At 50.1% G+C, this 10,359-nt stretch overlaps 1 protein-coding gene across 1 annotated transcript in view; it reads right to left on the minus strand.

Moving 5' to 3' along the window:
- The window catches only part of CCND2 (cyclin D2), a 30,228-nt gene that overhangs the window by 17,854 nt on the left and 2,015 nt on the right, over nucleotides 1-10,359 (minus strand). Inside the window, exons 2-3 of the mRNA XM_012455904.3 lie at nucleotides 9,839-10,054; nucleotides 7,167-7,326 (exon numbers count right to left, since the gene is read on the minus strand). Coding sequence (XP_012311327.1) covers nucleotides 7,167-7,326; nucleotides 9,839-10,054 — 376 coding nt within the window. The remainder of the gene's footprint in view (nucleotides 1-7,166; nucleotides 7,327-9,838; nucleotides 10,055-10,359) is intronic.

Genomic DNA, 10,359 nt, shown 5'->3' on the forward strand with positions numbered 1-10,359 from the left:
AGTAAATACTGTTTGGAGATTTTCTATCAGTCTGACATACTTGTACAAGTATCCTGAGTTGTGTTACAAAATGCATTTCTTCTTTCATGACTTAGGTCAAAGAGTTTAAAAATAGCAGGCAGGATAGTCTCCCAGGTGCCTTACAGCTCTTCCTTGATCTTACTTGAGGATCTGGACTGGGAATGACTCCCAAGAAGAACAATGAGGAGACAATAGAATGTAGCGTGACATTTATGAGCTGGCAAAGTCACAAAGCACCCCTCTCCAATGAGCAGCACTACTTCCCTGCAGGCCAGGGCTGCCCCAGGACCACTCTCAAGCACATGCCCCTCTCTGCTCGTAGGGAACACTGAACAGACAGAAAAACAGAAAAACGAAACATCGTTTCATCTGTGCACTAGCTTCCTAGCTGTAGTGAGCCAACCCCCACCCCCACAACCTGTAGAAAGCTCCACCTACCCAATGCAGCCATTCCTGGAAACCTTTAGCTTTGTCTCTATGACAGGATGGAGAAATGGTCACAATACCCACTTAGAAGAAGGGAGCAGAAAACCAAATTGTATGCATGCAATGATGAAGATGACAACCATGGGTAAATACACACAAACATGCCTACGGATGAACTGGAAGGAGGCACGGAAATAAAAGCTGTTCTGTTAGGTGGGGGAAATGCAGGTAAGTTTGTAAAATTTTAATGTAATATTATTTTAATGAATAAGAACCAGGTAAAAATTTCTCAGCAGTCTCTTAAGTCTCTTGATCAAAAATGCCAACGAGCTATATGCTGGTACAGAAGGCACATTCAGGGGTGAAGGTGTACCCTCTCCACCATTAATTGACCACCTGGAGAGCTGAGATGCTGATGACTTCCCGAGATCCTGCCTTCTCCTGCGGCAGAGAGAGGGGCAATTAACTGATCAGCGATCCACTCTGATCAACTCATTACAATGTGCTCCTCCCTGTTTCAGGCAGCATGGAGGACTCTCCCAAAAATGTACATTGAGACTTCTTACAGCTGGGCATCAATGCACTGGATAGCAGAGGATGGTGTGCTGTAATGGCTAGGTCTGTACCACTATATAGGTAACTTCTAAAGAAACTTCTCAAAGAAAGGAGGCTCTTGAAGGCTGGGCACAGTAGCTCACATCTGTAATCCCAGTACTTCGGGAGGCCAAGACAGGTGGATCACCTGAGATTGGAAGTTCGAGACCAGCCTGGCCAACATGGTGAAACCCTGTCTCTACAAAAATCAGCCAGGCAGAGTGGCAGGCACCTGTAATCCCAGCTACCCAAGAGGCTTAGGCAGGAGAATCACTTGAACCCAGGAGGCAGAGTTTGCAGTAAGCAGAGACTGTGCCACTGCACCCTAGACAGGGCAACAGGCTCAAAAAAAAAAAAAAAAAAAACCACAAAACAAAAAAGCAAGCTCGTAAGTGGAGAGGAGCATTTGAGACACTTCTCAGAAGACTCTCCAGGGAGATAGAAAGGATTGGGAGATAGACCCGAAAAGCTCTGTGTTGGAAGCTGGAGTGCTTGGAGCTTGGGCAGCCTCCACTCCTGCCCCAGTCCCCACCAGACCCAGGGCCTCCTCTAGGTCGCCGCATCTGGAGAGCTGAAGAAAGCAGAAGCAGCCACACACCTTGTCATGGGGGACAGAGGCCATCCCAGGGCCTAGGGCTCCAGCTCCCCTCCAATCAGAGCAGACCTCTGGAGAATGCAGCTCACTGGTTCAGAGTATTAGCTCTGGAATGAGAGTGAGGTTGAATCTCCATTCCATCACCTACCAAGGGTGTGAAGATGAGCACATTACCTGACCTCTCTGAGTCTCCATTTTCTGAACTCCAAATAATGAGAATAACAATACCCACCTCATAGTGTTGTTCTGAGGATTAACTAAAATAATCCTTGTAAAGAGCAGTGCCTGGTTCAAGGTAAGCAATGAATGTCAGCCAGCATCCTCCCCATCCTGCCCCTCGACTGCTCTCACTCCTGGGACTTCCTGCAGGACTGTGGTGGGTAGTTCTGACTGGAGATGCTCTCCAGTGTCTGGAGGGGTGAGGAGAAAGGCGCCTAGCATCCCTGGTTCGCAGGCAGATGCAGGGAGCAGGCCAAGCAGGCCAGGAAGAATGAGGGCTCTGTGCTTCCTGGAGAATCTGTCACTATCCAGTTGTGTATGTGTCCCAGAAATGACATCATCGAGTCCCCAAAGCCGCCTGCTGCTTTGCAGAACTGGGAGAAAGTGCAGCCCCACAAGGGAATGAAAAGAACCCCATGAACATTCAGCGAATGGAAGGGAGAAGTTGGCAACTCTAACCCTGCACATTCCACATTCATTCAGATGCAGTTCACCCGAGCCAAGGAACGATACCCACACAACCAGGAACAGCCGCCATTCCCGCCTCCCTCCTGGCAAAATGGTGGAGGCGAGGGACACACCTCAGGGGAATCCCAGCTGGACCCACAGGGGCCAGAGGCAGCTCTGGTGTGGTCTGTATGCCTGTTCATGGCGGTGGTGGTGATGGTGAGGTATTAATAAAAAGGAGCTTGAAATTCATCAGTTTCAAACATCTTTTACAAGTGAATCAATGAAGTCTTGGGAGATGAAGCAATCTGTCTCATGTCACTCACTGTGAGTGCTGGGCCTGCAGTCCAGATGAAACTTTGGGACTCTGGATCCAGAGCTCCTCATAACTTACCGGAAGCTGACCAGCTCCTCAAGGTCACCTCCCATATACCACTAAGGAAGACAGGGCAGCCCTTCATGTCACAAGTGGAAGAAAAGCCCCGAAGGTGGCGCTCTGGCTCGGAAATCAAAGCACTTGGGTCCCAGCCCCAGCCCGGGCACCAGCAAGCACAGGTGGCTTATCCTCCCAAGGACACTCGGGAGCCCCTGAGGGTCCCACTGGGCTCCCTCACCTGGGCACCAGCCCTGAGAAGTGCTCCATTTCAGCAACTTGGTATCTGTACTTCTTGGTAGGATTTTAATGAAGAAAGAGTTTAGAGCTAAATAAGTTTAAAACCATGGACTATGTGGTCGTGCCCAGTAAGTTTAACATTCATCATTTTGGCTATGGTGGCCAAGGTCTTGGGGTGCAGGGGTGATGGCTTTGCTCCTGTCCACCAATAGGGGGAGAGAGATGGTGCTGAGGCTGAAGAAGAAGGGGAAGGCGGGGTCAGGCTTTCCCCATCTCTCCCCTCCTCCCACTTGCAGTCAGGTGGAAATTCAAAGAGCCAGAACCAGGGTGTTCATAAGGCCAGGGATATCACTGAGCACGCACCTCATCTGTCACCCCCAGAACAGGAAGTACCAGCATACCCTGTCCTCGTCGGGCTGGGCTGCCATAACAAGGGAATGCCCATGCAATTGCAAGGCCTGCTGGGAGGAGCTGGGGAGGGGGCTGGTTGGAGGGCAACCAGCAGCCTGCTACCCACTCTCTTACAGCCAGAGGGAAGAAAGATGGCAAGGCCCACAATGCCTGGCTGCCTGTCCCCACAGGGCATCCTAACAACTTCCCTCAGTCCCATGACCTCTCAGCTTCAGGGGCAGCTCAGAGGCTTGCAGATGCAAAGATGGGTTACCGTTCTCCTTCCCAGCATCCATCAAGGTGAATCTCCCACTCTAAATCAAGGGCCACATTATCGAACTTCTCGGGGCCACCACTGTCTCCCTCTCACTTGGGGATGGAATCTGAGGGAACACCTGTAAGTAAAGCCAGGGCAGGGGCTGGGACAGCACAATGGGTTATAGTCAACACTGGGCTCTGGCCTTGGGGCGGCTCTCCTGTGCACAAATAGCAAGGTGCAGCATCTTAGGGTGGGCTTCTAGTGCAGAAAGCGGGGATGTGGGTTCCTGGGGAGGGTGAGCACTTCCCTGTCCCTGGTGCCAGGTGTAAACTCAATGCCACTGGCTCTCCTAGACTAACTGGAATCATGCATCGAGCATGGCATCACATGTCAGGAAATCTCCCAATGCCGCAGTGCTGTCCCGGGTCATCTCCAGTGGTCTTCCTTCGCTTGCAGACCTGGGCACTCTATCAGCAGAGCTGCAACTGGGGAAGCTATAGCCCAGTTCTGCTTCCTCAGTTTCGGAAACTCCAGGAACAGGAATGCTAAGAGCTGTAGCCAGGAAGATACCCTCCCAAACACACACACACCCACGCCTGCACTGACCAGGACCTGCTGTAGAGGGATACCAGCAGCTTGCGGCCCTCCCTCTTCCAGAAGCCATTTTAGGCTGAGCAGGGAAGGGAAGGGAAGGGAAGGAGGGTTCTTCTCTGCCTTGTCACCATCTTACCCCAGAGCCCCATAAAGCAAGACCGCCACTCTGCCACCCTTCCCACAGGCCGTGTTCTCCTGCTCTCCCTTCCCCTTTCACACACACATACGCTCCCCACACACTGCACAACCACTGCCAGCTCTTTCTCAACCAGCTTTTCCCATCAAATAGCTGCACAGCCTGAGGGTTGGCTACCATCTCTCGGGACCCCCACCCTCCACCCGCTGTGCACCTCCAAGACCCTGGCCGCAGGTGTTCATCAGCTCCAGGACGGAGCATCCAGGACTGGGAGAAAAGGAGAGGAGCAGGTGAGGGCAGCAGCTCAGGCTGGGATCCGCGCCTCCTACCTCTGGTCCTCAGCCCCTCTGTGCCCGCTACTGGCCAGACACAGTCCCAGGTCCTCGCACATGCATCATACCCTGTCCCCACAACGCACAACCTCCTCTCCGTGGAAGGTGCTTCCGCCAAGAAAAGCGGCCTTTGGTGTTTGTATTGTGAAGCCAACTGTTGTAAAACTCCAGGCAGTCAGGATTCTATGTGACTCGGTCAGTTACACAAACCCAAGTGCAGATCAGGGGAAGAAATATCTTGTGATACAGGCCCATCCTTTCCAGACCCAGGAAACTTCTGAGGACCTCTCCTGGCTCTGCCCAGTCCACACCTGAGGCTCAGTGCTTAGCACATAGTTTGCCTTTGGTTGGGGGGTGTCCTTTCTCCTGTCATTTCCCAGCCCCTGACCAAAGCTAGCTCAAGGCCACCAAAACACAGTCTTCATAACTGCCTCTGTCTTCCTCTGGGCCTCTGTCCTCAGTCCCCGAATCCCAGGCTCCCTACTCTGGCCCCAGGGTTGGCAGCCAGCCCAAAGATCTGGGCAAGAAGGCCACAGGTGGGGGATGGGATCACCAGTTTCCAAGAATGGGTCTAGACAGAATCTGGGGATCTGCCCACACCCAGTAACTCCACCCAGGACCCCTACCCCAATCAGAGATCAGAGAGGAGGAAGGGGCGGATAGACCCCAAAAGATCTGTTACTCAAAAGATAGTGTCAAAGCAGAGCTCACAGCTGGGCAATGGGGAAGTTTAGGGTCGGGGGTCAGCTGTCCTAGGGCCAGAGAGAAAGAACTGGTCAACCCCTCCCCCACAGTGAATCAAGATGAGAGAGGAAAGGGATGGCCGAGCCTGGGAGACAAAATGACAGGTCATTGGAGGTCTGACCTCTCCAGCCTGGGCCAGACAGCAGAAGGGAAGGAAGCCAGAGTGAGAACTGTGCAAAAGGCAGCAGGGGTCCACCGGGCTCCTAAGAACCGCCCCCAGGGCTGCAGGAAGGACAATGGACTCTCCCACCAAGGCGCACGGGGCGCAAGTGCACGCCATGAGGCCTGGCCTGCATCCAGAAGAACAGGACTACAGAAAACCAGCAAGGGGAAACCTGCGCCCTGGATGAACAACAGGCAGGCAGCGGGGAGGACTCCACACTCAAGCCTGCAAGTACAGGGCACACAGGTCCTACCAGAAACAGACATGGGCAGCCAGAAAAGGAAAGCCATCATATCCATTTTAGTAGGAACAGTTAAAATCAGTGTTAAAATTGGAGACAGCAGCATTTTCATAATTAGTGAAGGTCCAACCTACACATCTAGTTTACAAAGCACTTCCACGGGCATCATCTCTTTCTGATTTTCATTTTCCTAGCTGCTCTGAAAAGGCTGTAGGATGATGTATCAACAGGCTTGTTTTGCAGATGAAGAAGCTGGGGTTCAGAGAGGTCAAGCAGCTAATCCAAGGTCACCCAGTTGCATGTAGCAAAGCCTGACCTTTTGACTGTGAGCACAGGGCATATGCACTACATTGTACATTATATAATCATCTGTAGAACTCAGGAGTAACATATAACAATGTATTGAAAAAAGTTACCACCAGAGTCCACCTATGCAATTTAACTACTCTTGGCAAATTTGAGGTGAACCACACCAAAAGGTCTTCCTAAGTGATCAGCTTTTTGCCTAAGGTTTCTGATTGTCAAAACATGAACTCCTGACACCTCTCCCTTGGGTGAGTAAGGTTCTGGGGTCTCTGCCATGGCCACTACCAAGAAAAAAAAAAATACGGTAGAAACTGGCCAAGGCTCCTTTAATAAGATAACAGCAAACCACTGCCTTGAGTTCATTAGGAAAATACAGAGCAAATGGGCCAATAGGAACTATGTGTCAATTGTGGGATCCATGTGATAGGCAGAATTGCAATGTTAAAGGCTGCGCCAAAATCAAAACACCTCCACATGAAGTGAGGGTATCGGAACTCGGTGCTCAGAAAGTAAAGCCTTACCGGAAGTCAACCAGGTTCACTTCCCCCCAACACACACACAGTGGAGAGAACAGCCAGAAGGCCATAAATGCCCTACAGTTAAAAAAAAAAATTCCTTTGGTCTCCCTTACCACTAATCAAGGCAGGCAGCATATTTATCTTGACATTATTCCTTTAACCTGTATTTGCCCCCATCCACCCCAGATTTCCTCTTGGGCATATCTCCAAGCCATCCTTTTCCTTAAAAGATTAAAGATTTAAACACAACCAGTGAGCAGTATGTATAATCTTCAAAGAGCACTTTAGCCATCATAAAGAATATTTTAACAGGCACTAATTTTTTTTCCTTACCACACCTGTCCTCATAAACCGTTTATGAGTATAGCAGAGAAAGCGAACAGACCAGCTCAGATAAAGTTAAAGAAAAAGCCACCCAAGAATGAAACTTCAGACTTTAGACTACTCAACACCATCCCTCCCCTGAACTCCTAAACTGACATGAAAGTTCATACTGCCTTTTGCCTCTCCCTGAACATCTCCCAAAAGAGCTCTCAGGCCTCCCTCCCTGGCCCAAGCCTGATCTTACCGGTGGCACACAGAGCGATGAAGGTCTGGGCATGCTTTCGGATCAGAGACAGCTTCTCCCGCTGCTGAGGCAGCTTGCGCAAGATGTGCTCAATGAAGTCATGAGGAGTGACAGCTGCCAGGTTCCACTTCAACTTCCCCAGCACCACCAGCTCCCACTCCTGGAGGGGAAGGCAGAAAGAGAAGAGGAGAATCTAAAATCCACGGGCTGACCTGGTGTAGGGGGCTGGGGGTTGGGCTCCAGACCAATTTTAAGGCCGCTCATTAGGACGTGGCTGCTAGATTGCAAGGCGGGCCCATTTGTCAATTGCCCCTCAAGCTTTGAAGTTGTTGACAGCTCTTCTTATGCTTCAAATGTCAGGCTCCACTGAAAATAATGAGAGCCCAGGTAGCTGTTGCCAAGATTCTATTTTCTTCTATTTCGTTTCCACTCCAGCTCCCCTTACCCCCTCCCAACCCTGACTTGCAGGGAATACTGCCCGCCCACCCAGAAAGCCGAACCTACAATAAGATTCGACCAAGGTCATTGTGGCCCTTTCACAGTAATTTATTGTATATGTCTTTATCACCGAATTAATAGTCTTTTTAATCTTCCCGGAAAAATGATGCACGCAGTAAGGTCCCCTGGCCCAACTCCTCGACAACCAACCAATTAGCTTGCTTTTGCTTACTGCCAAAGTGCCTTTTTTCTCTCTGCTGTTCAAACTTTCCCCTTTGACATATCACGCAGAAATCTTGGGGATGTGACACTCAGCCCTTTCACCTCAAGGTTTCACGGGCAGTTGTCATCATGACTAAAGGACCACATGGTCATTAGCAACCCCATTTTGCAGGTGAAGGTGCTGGCTCAGGGTCACAGCATCCTTCCATGCAAGTGTGAGGACAACACGAGCCTGTCTCTTTTGGGCCCCTCACCAGCAGCCCACCTGAAGAAAAACCCGGTTTCCCTCTTTCACTGAGATACTTATGGGAAACTGTGCTCAAAGGGAAACAGTCCAAAACAAAACATTAAAAATATTGTATGCACTATCAGGAAATATGCCTATCCAGTGGGCTGTCATCAGAAGAATGAGAGGCTGGGCCTGTTTGCCAACGCACCCCCTCTCCCATTCACATGGAGAGCTTGGAATCTCTTTCATTTGCTAAACCAGCAACCAGAACACCAGTCCTGGAGCAATGGGGCAGGGGGTGATTCCCTTTCCCTCCCAGTCCTCAGCCTTCTCATTTATAAAATAGGACTCTTCCAAATCGCAACTTCTGGGATAAAGGGGAAGGCAACAGGAAAAGGCCAGGGTCATGTAGAGCAATATATTGCTTGGGTAGTCTTGGAAAGATTCACGTGTCCTGAAGAACACCTCAGTTCACCAGCCTCTTAAAACAAATAAACCATATGAAGATTGTTTTTCCTGCTCTCTCGTGAGAAAACCAAATTGGTTCCCAATTCTAAGAATGTTTTCTTAAAAGTTTTAAAAATCTGCCTTGGCTTTCTGTGGACAGCTGGAGTAAAGGGCCCCAATAAACTACTAAACCACCACCATCTTCAAAAAGATGGCTTGAAATGCCAGCCCTTCCTTCTCACAGGGTAATGCGAGTACGGACCACTCCTCTTGCATTATTATTAAAGGAAGCAGATCTCCCAGAAGCACCTTTCTGGGCCTCTCGGACCAAACCAGAAGCAGCTAAAATCTGGCAGCGGTTCAAAGGTGAAGTCATTCAGGCCCCTCGCCACATTCTCGGCAATTCCTCCCCCAACCTTGTGCATGTCTTCCATTAGATGGCAGCACAGCCCCAGAAAGGAAGGCTCCTCACAAAGAGCCCAGTTCAAGAAGCCAGCCTCAGCCCTGTGGACTTTGTGCAGGCCCTGCCAGTAATGAGGGGGAGGGGGCGGGAAGGCCGGGGTGCTTTTCTAAACAGTTCAGAGGGGGTGTGCAAACCACCGATGGTGGGCCTTGGAGCCGCTCTTCCATCCAGTACTGCTGCAATATGGCCGTCTTATATGTCAAGCTGCAGGGAAAAAGAGTTAGATCAGGTGGGAAAAAGGTTCCCAGGTAGAAAACCAGAGATAAGACAGGACCCCTGGGGTTGTACAGAGGTCACAATCCTACTGGAGTTAGGAACCCAGGCCTGGGACTCCTTCAATGAAAGGACAAATTTTGACTTTGCGCCAAAGTCAATGAACTGATATTTAGCGAACAGCTATTATGTGTAGGTATCTTGAGGCTTTATAGATATAAAAAGGCATTACCTTTGAACTCCACGTTTTTAGGAGACACACACCACAGCCACATACCTATCACGTGAACACATTCTCAGAGCATTTTTGAAAATTTGGAATTTAATTAAAATATTATCACTGTTAAAATATTCCATGCTTCCCCTACACACATGCACACACATTGCGAATGGGTCTCACCAACCCAAATCTCCATGAGGATCTTATTCAGATGTAGTCTCAGTGCTGGGCACGGAACCTGGGCACATAGTAGGAACACACAAAAAAAAGATAGTGGTTTCCTATTAAAAGAGCCATCGCCCGTAAGTGTGAACATTCTATTGGGGGGATCATTTTTGGATCCCAAGAATTTGCTCTGGAAGTGGTGAGTAGAAGGTATATTGCTGGCCAGGTGAAAGCGGGAATCTCAGAAAGGAAGGGAGGAAGGGGCCCATCATTACCAGCAGCTCCTGAGGCTTGATGGAGTTGTCAGTGTAAATGCACAGCTTCTCCGCAGTCAGCGGGCTGGTCTCTTTGAGCTTGGAGGCCAGGAACATGCAGACAGCACCCAGGAGTTGCAGATGGGACTTTGGAGTCGGGACCCCAGCCAAGAAACGGTCCAGGTAATTCATGGCCAGAGGGAAGACCTCTTCTTCGCACTTCTGTTCCTCACAGACCTACGAAGGGAGTGAGAAAGGGTTGGGGGGCGGGGGTGGAGAGCATAGCATCAGCAAAAGAGAAAAAGAATAAAAAAGCATAATGTATGGACACAAAAAATTTTAATTTTTTGTGGGGAGGGGGAGGGGAGTAGCATGTGTGATAAGAATAAAGAACAAAGATGAAGAAACTGGGGTGCATCAGAATAGCCCATTCGTGCTTTGGCATTCCCAGGGAACCTATAAAAGGGGGTGAACTACAGCTCCAAAACGGGGAGTCGGGTAAGTGCGCAGCAGCCGCGGCAGCTCCGCGACGCTCCCTTTGG

This window comes from Aotus nancymaae, unplaced genomic scaffold, assembly GCF_030222135.1.
Source record: "Aotus nancymaae isolate 86718 unplaced genomic scaffold, 86718_ANA_hifiasm-v0.15.2.pri h1tg000016l, whole genome shotgun sequence".
Classification (NCBI taxonomy): Eukaryota; Metazoa; Chordata; class Mammalia; order Primates; family Aotidae; genus Aotus; species Aotus nancymaae.